General features: G+C 40.6%; 1 protein-coding gene across 3 annotated transcripts in view; it reads right to left on the bottom strand.

The window, feature by feature from the left end:
- LOC134342587 (protein HIRA) overlaps positions 1–26331 on the bottom strand; it is a 139650-nt gene that overhangs the window by 73854 nt on the left and 39465 nt on the right. For all 3 annotated transcript variants that reach the window (XM_063040907.1, XM_063040905.1, XM_063040906.1), the window contains 7 exons: positions 20941–21003; positions 20209–20319; positions 18013–18103; positions 17251–17345; positions 13268–13363; positions 12300–12460; positions 7086–7253 (listed from right to left, as the gene is read on the bottom strand). In XM_063040907.1, the coding sequence (XP_062896977.1) occupies positions 7086–7253; positions 12300–12460; positions 13268–13363; positions 17251–17345; positions 18013–18103; positions 20209–20319; positions 20941–21003 (785 nt within the window). The remainder of the gene's footprint in view (positions 1–7085; positions 7254–12299; positions 12461–13267; positions 13364–17250; positions 17346–18012; positions 18104–20208; positions 20320–20940; positions 21004–26331) is intronic.

Raw genomic sequence — 26331 nt, 5'->3', positions numbered from 1 at the left:
GAACACATTCCCAAAGGAAAGTGCTCAATTAATTTCTATAAAGCTTTTAGTTGGCAAGCTATTGGAATGTTTGAGATCGAAATGGACATTTTTTGCTCTGCAGAACATCTGGAATACACACGATCAGACCACCCAATCTTGCAAGCACTTCCCTAGTCAAATTAGAAAAAATATCTGATCAAGACATGCAAATTGGAATATTGAAGTGTTGAGCTACAACCAGGATATATGTTTGAAATGGCACTTAGAAAATGTTACATCCACTTCAATAGCGAGTTATAAGACCATAAAATACAGTAGAGGAGCAGAATTAAGCGATTCAGCCCACTGAGTCTGCTCAACCATTTTATCATAGCTGATCCAATTTTCCTCTCAGCCCCAATCTCCTGCCTTCTCCCTATAGCATTCATGTCCTGACCAGTTAAGAATCTATCAACCTTTGCCTTAAATATACATAAAGACTTAGCATTACCAGCTGCCTGTGGCAAAGAATTCCACAGATTCACCACTCACTGGCCAAAGAAATTCCTTCTCATATCGATTCTAAAAGGACAGCCCTCTATCCTGTGGCTGTGTCCTCTAGTCTTAGACTGTTCCACCATAGGAAACATCTCTCCGCATCTACTCTATCAAGGCCTTTCACCATTCGATAGGTTTCAATTAGGTCATCCCTCACTTCTCAATTCTAGTGAATACAGGCCTAGAGCCATTAAACTCTCTTCATATGACAAGCCATTCAATCCTGGGATCATTTTCGTGAATCTCCTTTGAACTTGCTCCAGTTTCAGCACATCCTTTCTTATATAAGAGACCCAAACCTGCTCACAACACTTCAAGCAGGTCTCACCAGTGCTTTATGAAGTTTCAGCATTACATCTTTACTTTTATATTCTAGTCCTCTTGAAATGAACGCCAACAATGCATTTGCTTTCCTTACCACAGACTCAACCTGCAAATTAACCTTCAGGGAATCCTGCACAAGGAGTCCCAAGTCTCTTTGCGCCTGGATTTTTGTATTTTCTGTCAACCCTAGGAAATAGTCAACCCTTTCATTTCTTCTACCAAAGTGCATGACCATACACTTCCCAACACTATTCCATCTGTCACTTCTTTGTCATTCTCCTTCTTAACCTAAGTCCTCTGTAGCCTCTCTACATTCTCAAAACTATCTGCCCCTCCACCTATCTTCATATCATCGGCAAACATTTCAACAAAACCATCAATTCGATCGTCCAAATCATTGACATATAACGTAAAAAGAATTGGTCCCAACACTGACCCTTGTGGAACACCACTAGTCACCAACAGCTAGCCAGCAAAGGCTCCCTCTATGCCCACTCTTTGCCTCCTGCTAATCAGCCACTGCTTTATCCATGCTAGAATCTATCCTGTAATACCATTGCTCGCAGCTTGTTAAGCAACCTCACCTGGTCAAAGGCCTCTGAAAATCCACCACATAACATTCAACCAGTTCTCTTTTGTCGAACCTGCCTATTTCTACAAAGAATTCCAACAGATTTGTCAGGCAAGATTTTGCACAGGAAACCATGCTGACAATGTCCTATTTTATCATGTGCCTCCAAGTAACTTGAGATCGAATCGTTAATAATCGACTCCAACATCTTCCCAACCACTGAAGTCAGACTAAATGGCCTATAGTTTCCTTTCTTCTGCCTTTCTCCCTTCTTGAATAGTAGAGTGCAATTTGCAACTATCCAGTCTTCAGGAACTATTCCAGAATCTAGTGATTCTTGAAAGATCATTACTAATGCCTCCACGATCTCTTCAGCCACCTCTTTCAGCATTCTCAGGTGTACACACCAGGAGTCCCCAGCCTTTTTCGCACCGCGGACCGGTTTAATATTGACAATATTCTTGCGGATCAGCTGACTGGGGGAGGGGGGGTGGTTGTTCAAGTAGGGTTAAACTCACCACAACATGTCTTTTACAGTTAGGGTTGCCAACTTTCTCACTCCCAAATAAGGGACAAAAGTAGCAGTCAAATCCCGGGACAGTGTTTACCCCGAGAAAGACTACTATGACCATGAAGCCTTGCGCGGGCGCCTGTGCGCGCATGCATGATGTGCGCATATCTGACGTGAGCATGCGCCGATTTTTTTTCCACAAATCGGTTTTGACTTAATCTTCCCGACTACACTGTACATACATTATTTCTACTTTATATAGGCTGTGTATTTATCATATCATTCCTGCTTTTACTATATGTTAGTGTTATTTTAGGTTTTATGTGTTATTTGGAATGATTTGGTAGGTTATTTTTTGGGTCTGGGAACGCTCAAAAATTTTTCCCATATAAATTAATGGTGATTGCTTCTTTGCTTTACGCCATTTCAGCACGAAAGGTTTCATAGGAATGTTCTACCTTAGCAGGGGAAATACGGGACAAACCAATTTAGCCCAATATACGGGATGTCCTGGCAAATACGGGACAGTTGGCAACCCTATGTTCAAGTTCAACAGTGCGTGAAAGGGAATGAGGAAAGGTGCAGCTGACTCATATCGTTTCCTCACGTCCCAGTAGAACATGCTTTGTGGCACAGCACCAGTCCGCGGCCCGGTGGTTGAGGACCGCTGGTGTACACCATCTGGTCAAGGTGACTTAGCTACCTTCAGACCTTTCAGTTTCCCAAGAACCTTCTCTCCAGGTTTTGTAACTTCACGCAATTCATTCACCATAACACTGTTACGTTACACCCTCTGTATTGCTAACGTCTTCCACAGGGAAGACTGATGCAAAATACTTAATCAGTATATCAGCCATTTTGTTGTCCCCCATTACTATCTCTCCAGCATCATTTTCCAGTGGCCCGATATCCACGCTGACGTTTTGTTTATATGTAACATACTCTAAGGTTTCAATGCCAATGTATTGGCTTCTCTGTAATGCTCTACTGCTAAGGTAATGGTTTCTCTGTAGCAGCAATGTTTGGGTTATGACTAGAAATAACGGGGCGTAGTAGCCAATGAGCAGGATGTTGTTTTTTCTTGTGTGTCTGGGAGCCAGGAATTCGCGGTCTTTTGCCAGGGAGAGATGAGGAGAGAAGACGCAAATGGAGAGAGTTGCTAGACTGCTGGACGGAGTGGACTTGGAGCGAGGGTCCGAAGGTCAGCAACACGTATCAGTGAGCTCCAATGTTTGCGCATTAGACTGTTTCATGAGAATGGGCCCTTCTCTTTTTTTTTTGTTTCTTTACTAACCATATAGTCAAATTAAGAATTATAAAGCTCAATCGTTTAATCGCATATTGTGTACTGTTTGTTATTTCATGGTACTGACTTGTAACAGGGGACACATCGCGCGGCATCCACCCAAATGAGACTTCTTAAGTTTGGCCAGGCTAGAGGCTATCATCCCTATATTAAGCTGCTAGCCAAACAGAGATACAATTGTGGAGGCTCATCTGGGATTGATTCCATTGAATGCTGTGTGATTACCCTCAGTATTGAACCCGAGGGGTAGATATTCATAGACTGGATGAATTGTTAATTTGCCTGTTAAATACTGTTAATGTTGCGATTGTGGACTATAGGACTCTGAACAGGCGCACCATCCCTAACCAGTATACTATCCTGAGGATTGAAGACACACTGGCCTGCCTGAGTGGTGTGGTGATTCAGTGTGCTGGACTTGAGTGGATATTACCAGATCCCCATGATTGAGGCCGACAAAGAGAAAACGGCATTTATATGTTCCCTAGAATTTTTCCAGTTCCAGGGCATCTTGGGAGTTCCTAAAACCTTCCATGGGGTCATGGAGAAGACTGTGAAGGAGGTGAACTCGCTTCAGGTATTGGTATATCTGGATGACCTCATAGTGTTTGGATCCACCTTGGAAGAACGTGAAGTGAGGCTGCTGAAGGTGCTGGGCTGCCTGAAAGTTGAAGGGTTAAAACTTTCCCTGGACAAGAGCCAGTTCTGCCAAACATCTGTTAGCTATGTTGGGCACAAAGCCTCACGGGATGGAGTAGCTACAGATCCAGCTAAGATAGAGGTGGTTACCACCTGGCCGAGACCCCAAGACTGTGAATGCTCTGCACTCCTTCCTCGGGTTCTGTGGTTACTATCGGAGGTTCATGAAAGGCTACGCAAGAGTGAGTCACTCATTGAATTAGCTTCTGTGTGGTTACCCTCCCTTGGGGAAGAAAGGAAGGGGGAGAAAAGGACAGGAGGGTGGAGAGTATCTTAGCCCATCTGAGCCCTTTGGACCGAGGTGGGATGCAAAATGTGAGAAGGCCTTTCAGTCACTGAAGGAGCTGCTGACCCAGGCGCCAGTGCTGGCTTTTGCAGACTCCCGACTGTCGTATGTACAGCACATGGATGCCAGCTGAGAGGGTTTAGGGGGCATCCTGTATCAGGATTAGGGCACCGGTTGAGGCCTATTGCGTTTGTCAGCCAGAGTCTGTCGCCCTCCGAGAAGAACTATCCAACGCACAAGTTGGAATTCCTGGCGTTGAAATGGGCGGTGGTGGATAAGCTGAGTGACTAAGAGGCCAAGTTTGAGGCGAGGACCTGAATGTGTGGTATATGCCGCCTTTTGCTAACTCCCCATTGATTGAGGAAAAGACTCCTAGTCCTTCTCCTGCTGAGTCAGGTGAAGTGGCGGGTGGCTATCTGTGGGCAGCCTGGGTTGCAGCGTGATTCTGCAGGGGAGGAAGCGAGGCTTGGCCACAGGACAGAGGGGTCCGAGTTGCAGGTGGGCACCAGTGATAGGTCAGGGGAGGCCTCGCCAGGTAGACCAGAAGTATCCCCAGTAGTGTCTGAACCTGAGGAGTTAGGTGAGGGGTGCGGAAGTCTCAGAGAATTAGGAGACCACCAGATAGGCTGGCCTGCGTAGCACCAGGGGAGCAGAGTGTGACCCCTACCGTTTTGGGGGAGCTATGTCACTGCCTTATACACCTGGATTGGTCTTTGTGTTTTACAGGAAGGGTTAGCGAATTATCTCAATGTAATGAGGACATGACTAAATTTAGTGGGGGGGGGGATTGTGTAACACGCTGTAAGGTTTCACTGCTAATGTAATGGCTTCTCTGTAATGCTCCTCTGCTAAGGTAATGATTTCTCTGTAGCAGCACTGTTTGGATTATGACAAGAGATAACAGGGCACGTTAGCCATTGAGTGGGATGTTGTCCTTCCTTGTGTGCCTGAGAGCCGGGAATTCGCGGTCTTTTGCCAGGGAGAGATGAATGGAGAGAGTTGGTAGACCGCCGGACAGGGTGGACTTGGAGCGAGGGTCCAAAAGTCAGCGACGATCGGAAGAGGTCGATGATGAACGAACGGTCTTATCAGTGAGCTCCAAGGTTGCACATTAGACTGTTTCATGAGAATGAGTGCTTTTCCTTTTTTGTTTCTTTACTAACCATAGTCAAATTAAGAATTATAAAGCTCGATTGTTTAATCGGATATATTGTGCACCTTTGTTATTTCGTGGTACTGATTTGTAACGGGACACATCGCGCAACGTCTACCCAAACAAGATTTCTTAAGTTTGGCCAGACCAGGTGCTACCATCCCCTACATTAAGCCGCTAGCCGAACCGAGAGTTACATATATTTTATGTATCTGAAGAAATTTTTGGTATCTTCTTTAATATTATTGGCCAGCTTATTTCCATCTTTATCTTCTAAATGACTTTTTTTTAGTTGTTTTCTGTTGGTTTTTAAAAAGTCTCCCAATCTTCTAACCTCCCACTAATTTTCGCTCTATTATATGCCCTCTCTTTGGTTTTTATGCTGGCTTTGACTTCTCTTACTAGCCATGCTTATGTCATCTTTCCTTTAGAATACTTCTTCCTCTTAGTGATGTATATATCCTGTGCCTTCCGAATTGCTTCCAGAAATTTGAGCCTTTGCTGCTCCACCATCATCTCTGCCAGTGTTCTTTACTAACCAATTCTGGCCAACTCCTCTCTCATGCTTCTGTAATCCCCTTTACTTCACTGTAATACCAATACATCTTCTCCTTCTCAAATTTCAGGGTGAATTCAATCATATTACTTTCCACTAAAGGTTCTTTTACCTTAAGCTCTCTAACTAATTCTGGTCCATTGCACAACACCCAATCCAGAATAGCCGATCCCCTTGTGGGCTCAGCCATGAGCTGATCTAGAAAGCCATCTCATAGGCATTCTAGGAATTTCCCCTCCTGTAATCCACCACCAATCTGATTTTCCCAATCTACCTGCATACGGAAGTCCCTCATGACTATTGTAACATTGCCCTTTGGGCATGCATTTCCTATCTCCCATTATAATTTGTACTGTTTGGTGGTCTGTATATAACTCCCATCAGCGTCTTTTTACCCCTGCAGTTCCTCAGCTCTATCCATAATGATTCAATATCTCCCAACCCTATGTCACCTCTTTCTAATGATTTGATTTCATTTTTTACCAACAGAGCAATGCCGTCCCCTCTGCTTTCCTGCCTATCCTTTCAATAGAATGCGTATCATTGGACATTAAGCTCCCAGCTATAATCTTGCAGCCATGATTCAGAGATGCCTACAACATCATACCTGCCAATCTGCAACTGTGCTGCGTTCATCTAATTTATTTCATCTACGGCGCGTATTCAGATACAACACCTTATGTTATGCAGCAAGGAGGTACGTCTTCAATAATAACTTCAAGGTTTTCATATTTTCTTGGGCATCTGCCCTTGCCTGAAATTGCTGTGTGATTTGTGGATAATCAACCAAGTCCGTTGAAGGCTAGGCCTGTCCTGGGGTGAAAGGATCGTGCAAGTGCATGGATGGGAGGGCTTGTTATGCCGTTGTTTCCTTGCTTGTTATCCGAACATTGTGGTCATGCTATATTGGTGCAGGAATGTATGACAACACCTGCGGGCTGCTCCCAGCACACCTGTGGGGTGTGTTGGTTTTTAATGCAAGTGCCGTATTTCACTGTAAGCTTCAATGTATATGTGATATGTAATCATGAAGAGTGAATGATCATTACGTTAACAGAAAATCCATGCTCTCTCTGCCTCCTACTCTTTTTTCACTTCTGTAAATCAGAACACTCATTTATAAATCGCATTCTGCCAAATGCCAAAGGCAGATCACTTACCACCACAGTAACTGCTTTTCGATGACCAACAAAGTCCATGTTTGTCTTCCAGCCATCCCGCTCGATAATCTGGGCTGTGGGACCTGAGTTGTTCATAGCATGTGCAGATACAAGGTAGTGGCCATCTGGGGACCAGCTTAAACGCAGTACGTGTGTCGTGCCTGCACACTAAAGAGAAATGACAAAACTAGTAGAGAAGCCTGGCCAACATATACCAAGACAAGACCAGTTACACCAAATTCCATACCAAATAATGGAACTTAAGTCTTGCAAATTTAAAATCCCCTCTGAAACACAAGTATAATTTTTCTTGTTCTTTCAAAAAAAAAGCATCGAAAACATAAAGTAATGGTGAACAAGTATTATGCTGACTGGTTGTCTGTGACCAGTGGTATTCCACATGGAGAAATGCTTGGATCTCTCTGTTGCTGATGATAAATATAAATGATCTGAATAAAAATGTACGTGGTCTGATTAATAAATATGCAGGGAACAAGAAAATTGGAGGAGCTGAGAGTAGTGAAGAAGGTTTTCAAAGGATTCGGCAGGACATTATCTGGAAGTTTGAGCAGAAAATGGTCAGTGGAGCTTAATCCAGACAAGTGTGCACTACTGTATTTTGGGACAAAATGCAAGAGGAAAATGTACAGAAATGGGAGACTGAAGCACTGAAACCCTTAGGAGAAGTGATATACAGAAGGTTTGGGATTTAAGTACATAACTCCATGAAACTGGCAATAAAAATGGATAGCATGGTAAAGGTGGCATGCAGCATGCTTGCCTTCATTGATCAGAGCAGTGAGTATAAAAGTAGTAAAGTCACGCTTCAACTGTATAAAATTTTGGTTGGGCAACTGTTGGACTAGAGTGTAAAATTGTTATTTTTCTTCTAATGTAACTTTCCTATGCTGCTTTAGATTTTTATGTAATCATCTATATGTGAGTAATTGTTCAGAGAATCTTCCAGTAATTGTAATGTAGCTGATTCTGCATCTCAAGAAAGACAAAATAATTGATAATGACAAATGATGATATACTTTACTTTATACTTTATTGTCGCCAAACAATTAATACTAGAATGTACAATCATCATAGCGATATTTGATTCTGCACTTCCCGCTCCCTGGATTACAAATCGATAGTACGTATTAAAAATTTTAATTATAAATCATAAATAGAAAACTGGAAAGTAAGGTAGTGCAAAAAAACCGAGATGCAGGTCCAGATATTTGGAGGGTACGGCCCAGATCTGTACCGGTGCCCCACAAGGCTGTGTACTCAGCCCCCTGCTGTACTCACTGTACACCCATGATTGTGTAGCCAAGTTTCCATCAAACTCAATATATAAGTTTGCTGATAACACAACAATTGTAGGCCACTTCTCAGGTAATGATGAGTTTGAGTACAGAGAGGAAGTTAAGAACCTGGTGGCATGGTGTGAAGACAATAACCTATCCCTCAACGTCAGCAAATTAAAAGAATTGGTTGTTGACTTCAGATGGAGTAGTGGACTGCACGACCCAATTTACATCAGTGGTGCGCAAGTGGAACAGGTCAAAAGCTTTAGGTTCCTCAGGGTCAATATCACAAATGACCTGACTTGGTCCAACCAAGCAGAGTCCACTGCCAAGAAGGCCCACCAGCGCCTTTACTTCCTGAGAAAACTAAAGAAATTTGGCCTGTCCCCTAAAACACTCACTAATTTTTATAGATGCACCGTAGAAAGCATTCTTCTAGGGTGCATCACAACCTGGTATGGAAGTTGTCCTGTCCAAGACCGAAAGAAGCTGCAAAAGATCGTGAACACAGCGCAGCACATCACACAAACCAATCTTCCGTCCTTGCACTTGCTTTACACCGCATGCTGTTGGAGCAGTGCTGCCAGGATAATCAAGGACACGACCCACCCAGCCAACACACTTTTCGTCCCTCTTCCCTTTGGGAGAATGCTCAGGAGCTTGAAGACTCAACTTCAAGATCAGACTTAAACATCTCAAGAGAGACAGAAACCAGGGCTCTGGAATAGAGCTGATCTCTACTCCACTCCACACCACCAGTCACCCTCCTTGCTCCTCCACCTTCACCAATGCAGATAGCTTCTGGATTTTCATTTGCCAAAATTAGAACAATTGATTCACTTAACAGTCATTTTTCTCCCTCTCCTAACGAATTCTTCATGGATGAGCTACACTCCAAGCACTGAAACCACATGCCTCCCTAGATTCTGTATTGACTGACTAGCTTTCTCAAGGCCCACTTTGTCCACCTCCTTGAAAACAACTGTGATTCCCTCGGTTCCAATTCTTTTATTCCTATGATGCATGTTAACTGATACATTAATGGTTCTCTTAGATACTGTCTCACTCCTCTATTAACATGTCAGCATCAAGTCCTTGCTCGAACACCCACCTGTTTCCTGTACCTTTGCAAACTAACAGCCCATTTCCAGTTGCTTCTTTAATGTCCTTTAATATGTTTACTGCTCCCAATAACAAGCCCACCATATTTGTACAACTAAACATCTAAATCCATTCAATAACGTTTCATACGCTGCCACATAACTGTAACAATTGTCAAAGACAAAAGAACTACTCTTTCAATACTCTTTAGTGATCTGGAGTCTTTGACCTAATGAGCACATCATCATTCAATATATTTCCTCTTATAGAATTGCCCTTGTTTGACTTTATCATTATGTTTCAAATCTCAGTGAAACAATTATCCACAAGGGTTCCTCTTCTCATAGCCCTACAAGCCTGTGGACCAACTCAAGAATCTGTCCTTGGTCCTCTTCTATTTCGCATCTACTTCCCAGCCCTTGGTGGTATCATCAGGAAGCAAGACATTCAGCAATGTCTCACCACCATCTTCCAGGATCCCCCCCACTTTGACGTATCACAAAGCACCTGCTTGCAATCCAGCGATGGACGAGCAAAGATTTGCTCAGTAAACGTGAGCACCACTGTCTTTGCTTCTGACCATAGTCAGTTCGGATTGGCAAAAATATTCTAAACCTAACCCTCCACCATCTCCATCAGCATAGGGGTGTGTACTTAGCCCCCTGCTCTACTTTCTTTACACCAACAACTGTTTGGCTAAATACAGCTCCAACACCAAATTCAAGTTCGCTGATGACACCACTGCTGTTGGCTGGATCAGAGGTAGTGATGAATCAGCATACAGAAGGGAGATTGAGAAATTTGGCTGAGTGGTGTAATAACAACGACTTCTCACTCAATGTCAGAAAGACCAAGGGACTGATAGTAAACCAGGAGGGGAAAACTAGAGGTTCGCAAGTCAGTAATCATTGGAGGATCAGAGGTGGATAGGGTCAGTAACTTTAAATTTCTGGGTGTCACCATCTTAGAGGACCTGTCCTGGACCCATCATATAATTATGAAGAAGATGTGACGGTGCCTCCACTTCCTCAGGAGATTTGGCATGTCATTAAAAACCTTGGCAAATTCCTACAGCTGTGTGGTGGAAAGTGCGCTGACTGGCTGCATTACAGCCTGGTATGGGGACCCCAATGCCTTTGAGTGGAAAATACTGCAAAAGGTAGTGGATTTGGCCCAGTACATCACGGGTAAAACCCTCCCAACCAATGAGCACATCTACATGAAATGTTGCCGTAGAAAAGCAGCATCCATCAGAGATCCTCACCATGTAGGCCAGGGGTAGGCAACCTTAAGCACAAATGATTTTCTAGTATGCATTATTCATTAATTTGAGGCAAAACATAACTAGATGTATTTAAATGGATAATTCCCATATTTCAAGTTTTTTATGGCATTTATCTGGCCCACCGTCCGCTCATTAATATGCGATCCGGCCCACAGGGTCAAAAAGGTTGCCTCAGGACACACAGCAAGTTCAAGAACAGTCACTACCCCTCTGTTGTTCAATATTAAACTAATTGCAAAGGACATGTGCCTTCACTCCAGTGCTTGCTGGTTTACATTGGCTCCCAATCCAAAAGTGCCTCCATTTTAAAACCCTGATCCATATTTGTAAGTTTTCTTCTGATTTTTTTAAATCTCTCTACTCCCAAAATCTCCTCCAGGCTGCAAATGTTTTGCAATTTCTGAGCTCCTCGAATTCTGACCTCTTTCAAATCCTTAACTATAAATGCTGCACCAACAGTTAACATGCTCTCAAAGGCCTTACTCACAAGCTTTAGAAGTCCCTGCTTAAATCCGTCCTCATACATACCTTTCACTCATGCCTCAAGACATCTCTTCAAACTTAGTTTTAGATCCAACGTTCGGCTACCTGCTCTGATAATCCACCTCCGTAGTTCAATGTTGGAAACGTATTTATCGTTATCACTTACTTACAATATTCTGGAATCTTATAATATTACAGCTCCTACATAAATCTATAATCAGAATCAGGTTTATTTTTACTGGCATATGTCATTAAATTTGTTGTTTCCAAGTTATATAATCCAAGTTATTGTTCTTGCAACCCTGATGGTATGGGTTATTATTGTGCCCAAAGCTGCTGGAGAGAGATTGGGCAATAAATGCTTTGCCTACTCCCCAAGGTTTTCTTTCAAAATCTGTAAAACACCTCTTTGTGGATGGCTTGCCATGATCCCAATAACATTCACAAGGTGGTAGGGTCCCTATCACAGCGGGGGGGGGGGGGTGAGGGGAGAGTGTGAGGACATACCATGCTCATCTATTTTAAATAACATACAATGAAAACACTATTCCAAGAAAAAGTAGGTGTGATAACTTTGCTGCATTTTCAATCAAACCTGCTGACCACATTCCTGTAAATGGTCAAGATTAAACTGAAGCTCTCTACCCTCTGTATTTCTGGACAAGTACTGACAAATACTGCAGTAGCGCCTTTCACAAGTTCCATTTCATTAATTGTTTGAACATATTTTTCTGAATAAATTGATGTTATCCACTGCAGTTGACTGCTGTAAGCTATAACCCCATCTCACATCCAATTTGTGAGCTGATGTAGTGTTGAAACCCTAATCTTAAATAGACTCATAGTACCAATTGCTGAAGAAACAAATTAAAAAGACAACTGCTCATACTGAGCTGCACCATGAGTGAACAGGGTAGAAGGAGTACATGGTGACTATACTGATAGCTCCAGGTGTATTGTAATGGATAGGTCTTCCCTGAGTGAGAAAAATCAGCCAGAAATTACAGACCCTGGACAACTGTTCAGATATTTGTTTCAAATACGTACTTCATCAAAGGGTTTAGTTATGTTGGTCTCCAGCTGCCAATCCATGGTCCTCCACACTTTTAAGCTCCGGTCATCAGCTTGGGATGCAATGTACTTTCCAACAGGATCCCAGGTAAGACCCTTTACCAGGCCTGAATGACCCCGTAATGTTGCAATGATTTCTGTAAAAAAGCATTGAAAAGCATTCACAGTTTTTTCATGTTTGAAGCATATAACATTCTCAACCATCAATAACCAGTGCAACATCCACAACCTGTATAACCAACCATAGCACTGTTATATTTGGAAGTTCAAACATCATGACTGCAATGGAAACATATTCTGCAAAGAATATATTTGCTGAAAGTGAGCTTTTAACATTGCTTTGTGGATAATTCCTGTTCACACCTGGTCCAGTCCTGCCTTTATCAGAATCAGGTTTATTAACACCAGCATGTGACATGAAATTTGTTAACTTAACAGCAGCAGTTCAATGCAATTCATAATCTAGCAGAGAGAAAAAATAAAAGTAATAAATAAAATAATAATAAAAAACAAGTCAATTACGTATATTGAATAGATATAAATATCGTGCAAAATCAGAAATACTGTACATTTTTAAAAAGTGAGGTAGTGTCCAAAGATTCATTGTCCATTTAGGAATCAGATGGTAGATAGGAAGAAGCTGTCCCTGAATCACTGAGTGTGTGCCTTCAGGCTTCTGTATTTCCTACCTGATGGTAACAGTGAGAAAAGGGCATGCCCTGGGTGCTGGAGGTCCTTAATAATGGACGCTGCCTTTCTGAGACACCGCTCCTTGAAGATGTCCTGGGTACTTTGTAGGCGAGTACCCAAGATGGAGCAGACTAGATTTACAAACTTCTGTAGCTTCTTTCGGTCCTGTGCAGTAGCCCCGCCATACCAGACAGTGATGCAGCCCGTCAGAATGCTCTCCACGGTGCAACTGTAGAAGTGAACATCAAATTTACCTGGGAATTTCAGAGCATTCCAGATAACAACAGTGTTATCAATACTGCAGGATGAGAGCCAAGCATCGTGGGGTGACCAGGCCAGGTCCATCACATCTACAACATAAGATAGAATCCCTCACTTAGTATACTATACATTAGGATAGCTATGCATACATGTATCTGCAACACCTAGGCAGTTGCACAATGGAGTAACATTTTAATCTTTATAGCAAGCAAGTTTATTTGTATAGCACTTTTCAAGCACAAGGCCATTCCAAATGCATTACATAGAACAAGATATAAAAATCAAACATCAAATTTCAGACAATGTATAAAAGAGAATAAAATCACACAAAAAATAGATATGATAAATATAAGTTACAATGCAGGAGATTCTAATTAAAAGCTATAGTGAAAGAAAAGTTTCAAGCCTCGATTTAAAAGAGCTTAAAGTTGGGGCAGACTTCAGATCCTCTGAAAAGTTATTCCAGATATGTGGAGCATAGTAACTAAAAGCTGCTTCACCATGTTTAGTTTTGACCCTGGGGACAGTAAGTAGACTTGCTCCCAGTCGACCTGAGAGTTCCGGAAGGTTCATAATGCAGCAAGAGATCGGAGATGTATTTTGGCCCCAGACCATTCAGTGGTTTATAAATCAGTAGTAATACTTTAAAGCCAATCCTCTGATGGACAGGAAGCCAGTATAGCAATCTGAGAACTGGAGTGATGTATTCTACTTTCTTAGCCTTAGTGAGGATTCTTGCAGCAGCCTTTTGAATGAGCGGCAGCTGTGAGGGATTTTTTTTTTACAGAGACCTGTGAAAACGCCTTTACAGTAGTCAAGCCTACTGAAAATAAATGCACGGACGAGATTTTCTAAATCTTGCTGAGACATAAGCCCTATAACTCTCACAATATTTTTTAAATGATTAGTAGGCTGGCTTTGTAATTGTCTTAATATGGCAGTTAATATTTAAGTCAGCCTCCATCATAATACCAAGATTTCTGGCTTGGTTTTGTGGTCTGTAATGACAGGGATTCTAAATGAACACTGAATTTTAATCTTTTTTTTGACATCAAAAACAATTATTTTGGTTTTCTCTTTGTTTGACTGGTAGAAATTTTGGCCCATCCAATCAGTGATTTGTTTAATACAGTTCTTTTGTGATTGTATAGGACCATAGTCACTTGATGACACATATAAATCTGAGTGTCATCTGCATGATTAAGGCAAAATATTTTGTTGCTTACCATGATTTGAGCTAGAGGGAGCATGTATATGTTAAACAGAAGAGGCCCTAGTATGGACCTTTGAGGCACTCCGCATGTCATTTTTGTTTGGTCAGATATGCAATCAATACAAAGTAGTCCCGGTCCTGTAAATATGATTTAAACCACTTTAGGAGTGCACTGCAAAGTCCCACCCAGTTTTCCAGTCTGTCCAGTAATATGCCATGGTCAACTGTGTCAAAAGCAGCACTAAAGTCAGTAAAACCAAAACTGATATTTTATCATCATCATTGTTTAAACAGACGTCATCTAAAACCTTGACTAGAACAGTCTCAGTGCTATGCTGTTGTCGAAATCCAGACTGGAAAACACTCATACAGTTGCTTACTGCCAAAAAGGTATTAATGATTTTACTTCAACATGGTCATTTTGATATAGGCCTATAGTTATTAATTACTGAGGCACCTAGGTTGTTATTTTACTCAAATTGCTGAGAATGTGATTTGAAGTCATAACCATCTGATTCAGATAATAGTACGACCAACGAAGCAGTAGCTGAGCACAAAGGTAAGGATAAGAACACAAGGCTAGGACCCATAGCACTGTGAACCATATGGTGAACTATATCTGTGAAGAATGGGAGGCTGAAGGGAAAGCACAGTAGTAGGTCAGTCACTAAAAGACACAAGGCATTTGACCCCGATCAAGAGTCTCACATTCTCAGGTCAGAATGAAGGTGACGGAGCTGCTTTTGCAAATAATGAGCCAACACTTTTATGCTTCTCAATGGATCAGATCAACTCATAATAAAACAGCATGGAAGTGCTTTATGGAAAAGCAGGATATCCAGGGTATTAATCCATTGAAACAAAACAATGTAAATCTTACTGGATTATTTTAGGAGATATTTTAGCTATTGAGTTGTGGCACAGAAAAATTCTGCCAAATCAACAGGTTTGACAGAAGTTAAAACAGTATCACTATTTTCTTGAAAGAAGTTGCATGGCAGGGTAACAAAAATATTTTGGACAATATTCTTAACCATCTTGTCAAGCTACAAAGAAGAGGTAAAGCACTCAAAGAGAAGGGCAAAGCAAGAAACTCTGAAGAGCAAAGTGGGTACTGAGAACTACAAGTGCATTGAGCAGGAAACAAAGTGAGCTTATCAAAATGAATGGACGTGACAAAGTCTGGAGAGAACATGACTTTGGATTGTGCAAGAGTGGAACACAGATTTCAGGAGAGATAGCAAGACAAAACATAGAAGCAGCAGATACAGGCACAAGGTAGATGAGAAGTCACATAACATTTTCTCATTGCAAACTTGAAACAATATTGGTGATACCCTCTGGAAACATAAAAATTGCCACTGTAACCATTTGTACAATTTCACCAGGATTCTGCCACAGTCCTAACAAGCACAAGTTCATCCCAAGAAAGGGAACTCCAACATGATGATAGTGACAATCAATTTGTGCAATTAGAGTACACTTATAATTAAAGACCACAGAGGAAGACCACTGAATGGAATTATGAACAGTCTGCACTTGGTAACAGTGCAAATAATGGGACAAGAAAGTGACTTGAAGGGGAAATAGTGACTTGACCTGTCAGATTCACATTGAACATAGGCAATTATAAAGTCTATGATAAAGACAGTGCACTGGAAATTAGCCAACTTCAATAGGCGGAAAGGGACTGCATATAATAAGATTGAGTTCAAAAACCACCAATGGAAGCTCTTTAATAATAATATGGATACAGTACAAATTACATAACTTTCAATAGAATACACCACATGGACTTGTGGCTAAAAGGAGAGTGGATGAAAAATCATTTCTTATACAAAAGAGCTATCACAAGGAGGTTATAAGACAGAACAAAACTAGCATAGTTTAAAAGGTTATTGAAAAATAAAGTAAAAAAAATAGCAAGGATAAAAATTAAGCACGATGGCAAATTTGCTATCCATGTGAAAAATGAGTGTCTTTTTTAATTACACAATTAAAAAAGATCAACAAAGGATGTGTGGATTCATATGGAGACAAACAGCCACCTGTACTTGAGAGCGACATTTCTTGGAAAAGTTTAGAATTATTTTTATTATGTAGGAAGTTGAATATCAACTGTAGAAAATGACTAGAATATGGAAGAGTTGCTCATTAAAATAATTAAGACAATTCAGTAGTGTTAACCAAAAGCAACCTAAAGCCATATTATATTTAAACCATGATATTTTCCTACTTCTTTCTGACTTCAGGATATTGTTTCCTACTTCATCTCAGTTGTACTCTACATACAAAAATAACTACACACATGTAACTCTGAAATATGAAGAAGCTACAAATGATAAAACAACTTATAAAATTTAAGGTTTCAATAAGCAGCAGTGTCATTTGCTTTTAATCAGCAAAATATAATACGTATCAAGAGAAAAGTTTCAATATTTTTCATACCTATATCTGTAATAATGTAAACTACTTTACCATAAGGCAGATACTATACAGGGTTTAAAAGAAAATTATATACTTGAAAAATTTAAATAATGCACATAAAAGACAAGGAGACCTGCCATATTTCATTGTGCAAAATCTATTTGAAAGGTAAAAGCATCTTTCACTTTCCCAGCAACACACACAAAAAATGCTGGTGAACGCAGCAGACCAGGCAGCATCTATAGGAAGAGGTACAGTCGACGGTTTGGGCCGAGACCCTTCGTCAGGACTTTCCCAACTCACCAGGACACATATAACGTGACCTTAAGCTCTTACCTCCTGTATGACTTCTGAGAATAGAAACACACCGCCATTGCTCCACATTAGCTAGTTTGCTACTAGAGCCAAAGACATTGCTTGGCCCAATATACCTGCAGAAAACAGTCACACAGTTATCAACATAAAACATGACTTTAGTTTCTTTACATCATTAAATTTTCAAAATGTTAAAGCATTTCATACATTGATAGGACAATGTATTAAATATGCCTTAACTAAACTATGTCCAACCTCATTTCAAACCAATTATATTTGGCATCCTTGAATGATTTATGTGTTGCAAATATTTACTTTGCCATTTGGTAATAAATTCAAAGCAGTACATTTTGGATTGTACTTGACCAATTTGTAATAAACTCACTTTATTAGGTACACTTGCACATCTGCTCATTAATGCAAACATCAAATCAGCCAATTATGTGGCAGCAACTCAATGCATAAAAGCACGCAGGGATATTCAAGAGATTCAGTATTGTTCAGACCAAACATCAGAATGGAGAAGAAATGTGATCTACACAAGTGACTTTGACCACGGAATGATTAGGTACAGGAGGTATCTAATAAAGTGGCCACTGAGTATATAAAGTGTAACAGCTTATGTAAAACTATTACATCTGTAAGTACTGCACTGTAGTGCAAGATTGATACTCTTTGCATCATTACTGGACATCATTATTTTTCAAAAGCTCAAAACAAAAACAGCTACTCAAGACTATATTCTTGTGAAGCCTCAGTGACCATATGGACTGAAATACTTACGCTGCTCTCTTCCACAGCATTATCAATTTGTCATCTCCACCTGATGCCAGGTATAAACCATTATTAGACCAACGCACACAATTTACACAGGCTGCAAAAAAAAAAGACTAGATGTGTAATTTACTGGTTATATACAAAAATACATAGCATAATAAATAAAACTTTAATGAAAAAGAACAAGAGCTCAGCAAGTTTAGCCAGTGACACGCTCAATAATTTTTACGAAGACTTTCCCACATGGAATCTCATTCCTGTTGAGTTACATGCGGCAAAAGTTATCCTCTGATTGAGGCGCTGTGTCCAAAGTACGGAGAACATGGCCAAAGTGCGAAATAAAATGGCTTTACTATTAATTAGTATAATAAAAGATACTAATTCGTCTAATCAACACAGTCCAAATGAAGCTATACAGCAGCAGAAGCAGCAATGTCAAAAAATGTTCATCCTTTTAGTTGGAGAAATGATTAACAGCCTCTCATGTAATTCTACTTGAGTAAAAAGCTACTGATATTAAAATAAGATACATGAATATGGCTAGTGATATACCTAATTAATAGCAAAAACTGAACTGCTGGAAGGACTCAGGTCAAGCAGCACCTGTGGAGACAGAGATTTGGTTGACATTTCAGGCAAGACCTTGCATTGGATGAGACCATAGAGTGAAAATAGCTGGCATATAGAAGTGAGAGGGAGGGAGAGAAAGAGATCAGAAATTGATAGGTGGAACCAGAGAAGAAAGAGATGAAGGACAGATGGAACCATATGGGGAAGGGTGATAAATGAACTTAAGATGGGGGGTTAGAAATTGAAGAAATCAACAAAGGCAGAGACACCATGGGTGGAACACAGGGAAAGTGGATTATCTGAAATTGGAAAATTCAGTATTCACTACCTAATTAGTAGCTTTGCTCATATGGAATGTCTATTTTAAATTATATATTGAAGGATTAGCTAACTCACAAAAAATGAATGTGTTTAGCTTGTAACAAGGAGAAGTTACAACCACTCAAGGATAAAGGAGGAAGTTTATGCTGCAGCAATTAGCGTTGCATATTACAGTGCCAGTTACCTGAATTCAATTTCCCCCATTATCTGTAAGGATTTTGTGCATTCTCCCCATTCCAAAGACGTGTGGTTAGGGTTAACAAGTTGTATGTGTGCTATGTTGGTGCCAGAAGGCATAGCTACCCTCAGCACATCCTTGGACTATGCTGGCCGTTGACGCAAATGGTGCATTTCACTGTATGTTTTGATGTCTAGGTGTCATGTGACCAATAAAGCTAAACTTTAAATCTTTATCTTTAGAACCACAGAAAGAGGGGGAGGGGAAGACTAAATAAGTACTTCATATTGCTGTTCATCAAGCGGGAGTGGGGGGTGGAATAAATGCAAGTGGAACTTGTACTGTAAAAGCCAAGACCATCAGAACATTGACTTAGAGGGAACTTGGGGTGCAAGTCCATAGCTCCCTGAAACTGGCAACACCAGAATAGTGGTGGTAAAGATGCATTTGCCTTCATCTTTCATGGTATTCAGCATAAAAGTCAGGAAGTCATGCTGCAGCTGTACCTGACTTTTTGTTAGGCCAAATATTCGGTATTGAGTGCCATTCTGGTCAGTGCATCACAGAAAGCATGTGGAGGCTTTGGAGAGGGTGCAGAAGAGGTTCACCGAGATGTTGCCTGGATTAGAGAGCATTAGCTACAAGGAAAATATAGACAAATTTGGATTGTTTTCTCAGGAGCATCAGAGGCTCAGGAATGTATATAGAATTATGAAAAACAAAGATATGGTAGGTAGTATGTTCCCTAGGGTGGAAATGTCAATACTAGAAGTACAAGGAGGAAATTTAAAAGGCAAATGTTTGTTTAATTGCACAGTATATTAAGTGCCTGGTACACTCTGCTGGGGAAGTAGTGGCAGCAGGTATGATAGTAGGCATGTAGACAGGGTTATGAACAGGTATGGAATGGATAGATGTAGTCCACTGCAGGTAGATGGGATAGCCAAAAATGCTATCATTGACTTGAAGGACCTGTTCTTGTGCTGTACTCTTCTAAGGTCAATGTTCTATAATTATATACAGCCCTCTAAATGGAGCCCTCTATGCACTAGAATGAGTGGAATATCACTGAAATATACAGCAGTAAATTTGTGAGACTCTAAAGAAGCTTTTCACGTATATTTCACACATACCCAAGTGGTTATCCATTTGGCAGAGCATTTTGGGGATAGCCTCATTCTTCTCATCCTCCTCTCGAACAACTGGGGGCATATTCCATATGACAACTTTCCCTGAATCCTCCCCTGCAGACATAAAATGAATAATTGATAAGATTTTAATTGATAAACTAAGATTTTAAAACAAAAGAACTCAAGCAGCAGTCTTTTGGTTCCATAATGACAAGGAAAGGTCTGGTTGCATGGGCGAAGGAAACCTCTACCGAAGGAACCAAAACAAATCAAGGGGTAGGAATTGCAAGAACCCACATTCTCCCATTGACTGTGGGTTTCCTCTGGGAGCTCCAGTTTCCTCCCATATTCCAAAAAAAATTCAGTAGGTTATTTGGTCACGTGGATGTAATTGGGTGGCATGGGCTCATTGAGCCAGAACGGCCTGCTACTGTGCTATATTTCTAAATAAAAGAAATAAATATTACGCAGCTAAGCACAAGTGGGCACTTTAAAGCCCAATGCATACAGGAAAATCATATTATTCCTGTAGCAAAGCCAAATACAAACCCAGAATCTGTAATCCATGATAGAAAGAACAAAGTGAAGGAAAATAACCTGTTTCCCAACCTAACATGTACATTTGTCAACATTACAGGAATTTCACCTAACTACAAGTCAAATGATGAAAGGGGACACCTTGAGTCTCTGGCTCTTACTGCCTCTAAATGGCAGGCAGCTTGTAGCTTGGCTTACCTTGTCCACCTGTTGCAAACTTGGTTCCATCAGGATGAATGTCCACTGAAAATATTGGCTTACCTGGAAGACAAACAGATCATTGATCAGAATATCACATATCAAGCCAATCAAGTTTCAAAACAAAATGAATGGCAAAATTCATCCCAGTTACATCAAAAGCTTGTATTACAGCCTCGCCAGTAACATCCTCAAAATAAGCTGCCACAGGTTATTGACACTTACTCTTGCAGTTTTTAAATTACACGTCATTCATTCACCAGAAATTACTTGTGACACTTCATTCATTTTTCAATTTTTGATTACTGTTTTTATTTTGCTTACCAGCTCACTTCCTGAATTTATAAACGCAAACACGAGGAATTCCACTGGTGCTGGAAATTCAAGCAACACACATCAAAGTTGCTGGTGAACGCAGCAGGCTAGGCAGCATCTCTAGGAAGAGGCACAGTCGACATTTCGGGCCGGAGGGTCAGGACGAAGGGTCTTGGCCCGAAATGTCAATTGTACCTCTTCCTAGAGATGCTGCCTGGCCTGCTGTGTTCACCAGCAACTTTGATGTGTGTTTCCTGAATTTATAATTCATTTGAATTGGATTTTTAAGAGAATATGTCAGCATCTATTTAACTATTTATGGTTCTATTACTATTTATTATTTATGGTGCAACTGTAATGAAAACCAATTTCCCCCGGGATCAATAAAGTATGACTATGACTACCTTCAGAACTCATTTAGATTTAAACAATTCAGTCAACCTGTACTTTCCATTTTTCCCCCTTGTTAATTAAAGAACTTTTCAGCTTAAAATTATAAATTTTGTGCCTTCATTTCACCAAAACATTCAAGATTCAAGGTTGTTTATTATCATTCTTCAGTACACAAGTGTGGAGAGCAAAATGATGATTACTCTGGATCTCATACAGTGTAAAATCAGAATAATATAAAGAATACACTTAACATTAATAAATATAAATTCATATGACTAGCTTATATACACAGAATGACTGTATGTACATTAAGTGATGAGCTAGAAGAGTGTCTACACATAAGGTGACTCTGACAGGAATGATAAAGTAGTGGTGGTGGGTGAGTTAATGGTGGAGGCATTGATCGGCCTGATAGCCCTACATGTTCAAGTGTTAACAATAGCAACATTGCAGTAGGCATCTTGCTGGCAATACAGATCTAGTACAAAATTATCCTCAGTACAATTTACCATCCATGTCAAATATTGCACTAGCTCTATGAAGTGAAGGTAGCTTCACATAGATCCTAATTGAAATCAAGGAAAATTAAGTTATATTTTTCTAATACAAAATATTCTGTTCACTGTTTCACTGCAATCATTCCCTCTTCCTTAGAACAGCAAATTTAATCAGACAACACTGTACCAAAAACTATGCGTAAAATCTGAAACAAATGGAAGTGCTGAAAATTCATGATAAGTTGATTAAATTACTGGTTTAGACGGATACGTCACATCTAAAGAAAAGAAGCATCCCTGCCAAAAAAAAACATATTCCTCTCTTTCCCTTTTCCCCCACCACAAACACACCATTACATATTAGTGAGTGATGGTCATTTGCCCAGAGCTAAAATCACCTTCAAATAAATAAATAAATAAATAAATGAATGAATGAATGAATGAATGAATGAATGAATGTAATTTCAGTTCCCCTTCCCATTCCTACACTAACCTGTCTGTCCTTGGCCTTCTCCACTGCCAGAGTGAGTCTAAACACAAACCACAAAGCATCATGTTCTGTCTGCTAATCTACAACCTAATGGTACAAACACCAAATTTTCCCATCGCAGATAATGTGCACATCGTGTTGCTTTCATACTTCTTCTGATCCACCTAGGTTCTTGTACCCCACCTCCTTTCCAACCATCCCTCCCAGCACGTCACCCCCCCCCCACCAATTACCCAGCTTCTTCCAACTCCCCCACATGGTTCCATTTGTCCATCACCTGCAGACAAACTACTGGACCTTCATCCCCCTCACCCACTAGTTCCATCTATCCATCATTCCTCAATGATCTGGCTCCACATCATCATCCAGAAATTGCAGCCCTTTAACATCTCCACTTATTCCTTCCCAAACACTGTCTCTACTCCACCATCTTATCCCTCCACCTGCCTCCATCTTACCCAATTTTTATCTTTCCTCATCTGTTGACTGATTCCCCCACCTGGCTCCATCTGCCTATTACGTCTCAACTCAGTTGGTTACAACTTCTGTCTGCCAATCCCTACCTCACCACTCCCCAACACTGTCTGCACTGTTTATTTCCCCTCTATAGATTCAGTCCTAAAGCAGGGCCATGACCAAAACATCAACTATCTCTCTGCCTCCACAAATGCTGCCTGACCCAGAGTTTCTCCAGCAGTCTACAGATTCCTGAAGTCTCCTATGACTCCACAGAAAATCAATATATACTCAGTGGTCACTTTATTAGGTACTGGAGTGGAACCAACTGTGGTCCTCAGCTGCTCTAGCCCATCCACTTCAACGTTCGACATGTGTGTTGAAAGATGCTCTTTTTCACACAACTTTCGTAACAGGAGGTTATCTGAGTTACTGTCAGTTTGAATCAGTCTGGCCATTCTTCTCAGATCTCTCTCATTAACAAGGCATACGGTTATTTGTTTCTCGTACCATTCTCTGTAAACTCTAGAGTCTGTTGTGCATGGAAATCCCAGGAGATCAGCAGTTTGAGATACTCAAATCACCCCATCTGGCACCAACAATTATTCCATTGTCAAAGAAACTTAGATCATATTTCTTCCCCATTCTGATGCTTGGTTTGACCAACATATGAATCTCTTGACCATTTTTGCATGCTTTTATGCATTGAGTTGCTGCTGCATGATTGGCTGATTAGATATCTATGTTAACGAGCAAGTGTACAAGTGTACCTAATAAAGTAGCCATTGAGTGTATGATATAAATGCAATGTCAGGTTTATTACACAGAACTCTGCATTGTTATTTTTAAGGGAGAGCGAACGGATAAAAATACAAATCAGAGAAAATACAAAAACCATTCGCTTCTGAAAATGCTAACGCAGAAAATAATTGGTCATGGAACTGATGTTTCTACATGACCTGATGTTTCTGACAGTATTAAAGGAAGTAAATTTAGAAAATGCAGAAAGGATTGCTGTAATTATTCATAGTTTTCAATTTGGAAGTTATGCCATTCTCTCCAGATTGCTACACTCACTGTTATTTGTGAAGGCTCTGGGGGAAAACAAGTAACGTTAGAACTGCCAGCTTAAAGTGAATTGTTATTGAGCTAATCAAACCTGTCAGTAGAGAAGAGTAATTCAATTATTTGAGTAAATACAACACACGAGCAGAGATCCAGCATAGCTTTGTCAAGGGTGAGTGACTCTCTTAGTTAAATTCATTGAAATGATCATTCATAAAGCTGGTAAAGGATACAAGGTTCCACACAAAATAATATCAAAAGAAAACCAATTGGCTTTTATTAGACCAACAGCCCCGGCATGGAGATTTGGATCATAGTCAATCAGTTCGACTATCAGGACCACTAAGTCATAGAAACATAGAAAACCTGCAGCACAATACAGGCCCTTTGGCCCACGAAGTTGTGCCGAACATGTCCCTACCTTAGAAACATGTCCCTACCTAGCTCTCTGAATCTTTTGTAAGCTTTTCTTTTCTTCTTGACTAGATTTATTACAGCCTTTGTACACTACGGTTCCTGTCCCTACCATAACTTCCCTGCCTCATTGGAACGTACCTATGCAGAACTCCACGCAAATATCCCCTGAACATTTGCCACATTTCTTCCGTACTTTTCCCTGAGAACATGTGTTTCCAATTTAAGCTTCCAATTTCCTGTCTGATAGCCTCATAATTCCCCTTACTCCAATCAAACACTTTTCTAACTTGTCTGTTTCTAACTTGTCTGTTCCTATCTCTCTCCATAAACCTGTCTCCCAGTCTGCTAAAACAAGTCCAAAACCAAACAAGTCTGGTATGGAAGGTGGGGTGGTGATGGCTATGGCACCAGGATCGAAATAAGCAGCAGAAACTTAAAATTAGTCAGCTCCAGCATAGACACTAGCCTCCAAAGTATCCAGAACATCTTCAAGCAGCGATGCCTCAAAAAGAAGGCATCATTATAGTAGTCATAGGGAAATTGGTTTTCGTTACAGTTGCACCATAAATAATTAAATAGTAATAAAACCATAAATAATTAAATAGTAATATGTAAATTATGTCAGGAAATAAGTCCAGGACCAGCCTACTGGCTCAGGGTGTCTGACCCTCCAAGGGAGGAGTTGTAAAGTTTGATGGCCACAGGCAGGAATGACTTCCTGTGATGCTCTGTGTTGCATCTCGGTGGAATGAGTCTCCGGCTGAATGTACTCCTGTGCCCACCCAGTACATTATGTAGTGGATGGGAGACATTGTCCAAGATGGCATGCAACTTAGACAGCATCCTCTTTTCAGACACCACCGTCAGAGAGTCCAGTTTCATCCCCACAACATCACTGGCCTTACGAATGGGTTTGTTGATTCTGTTGGTGTCTGCTACCCTCAGCCTGCTGCCCCATCACACAACAGCAAACATGATCGCACTGGCCACCACAGACTCGTGGAACATCCTCAGCATCATCCATCCCATCACCCAGGTCATGTCTTGTTCTCATTGCTACCATCAGGAAGGAGGTACAGAAGCCTGAAGGCACACAGTCAACAATTCAGGAACAGCTTCTTCCCCACTGCCATCCCATTTCTGAATGGACATTGAACCCACGAAAACTACCTCATTACCTTTTTAGTTTTAATTTTCAACAACTTATTTAATTTAACTGTTTAATATATACACTAAATGTAATTCACATTTTCTTTTCTATTACATTTTACCACTGCCACATAGACAACAAATTTCATGACACATGCCAGTGATATTAAACCTGATCCTGATTTGAAGAACGAGAGCTTTGTTGAAGAGTTCTCCAAGTCTCATTAGGAAAACTGCATATGTAAACTAACACAGGAATGTTACTGGCCCGAAGACATTCCAACTGAGAAACCTTCTTCAAATCACTCTTAACAAGAATACAAGGAAAGCAAACACTATTACTTTAGTAGCTCAAACTAAGCATCAATGCCCTTCCTCTCTGCACTTGCTCCCCCAACCCCACTACCTGCCAAAGCAAAGGAAAAGCTGTAAAATCTGGCAAATAACTCATTGCCCTCTTCGGGGCCCAAAGATCAAGGGGAAGCATCCGTGTTTATGGAGAGCAGCTTTTATGGATAATTACAGTAAGGGTAACAAAGCAGTAATAATTGTATTTCAAAAAGGCAAGGGTGAAGAAAACTAAACCCATTTTAGACCCTTTGAGATTTA

The sequence above is a fragment of the Mobula hypostoma genome, chromosome 2 (genome assembly GCF_963921235.1).
Source record: "Mobula hypostoma chromosome 2, sMobHyp1.1, whole genome shotgun sequence".
Lineage (NCBI taxonomy): Eukaryota > Metazoa > Chordata > Chondrichthyes > Myliobatiformes > Myliobatidae > Mobula > Mobula hypostoma.
This window is presented reverse-complemented; position numbering and strand designations above follow the sequence as displayed.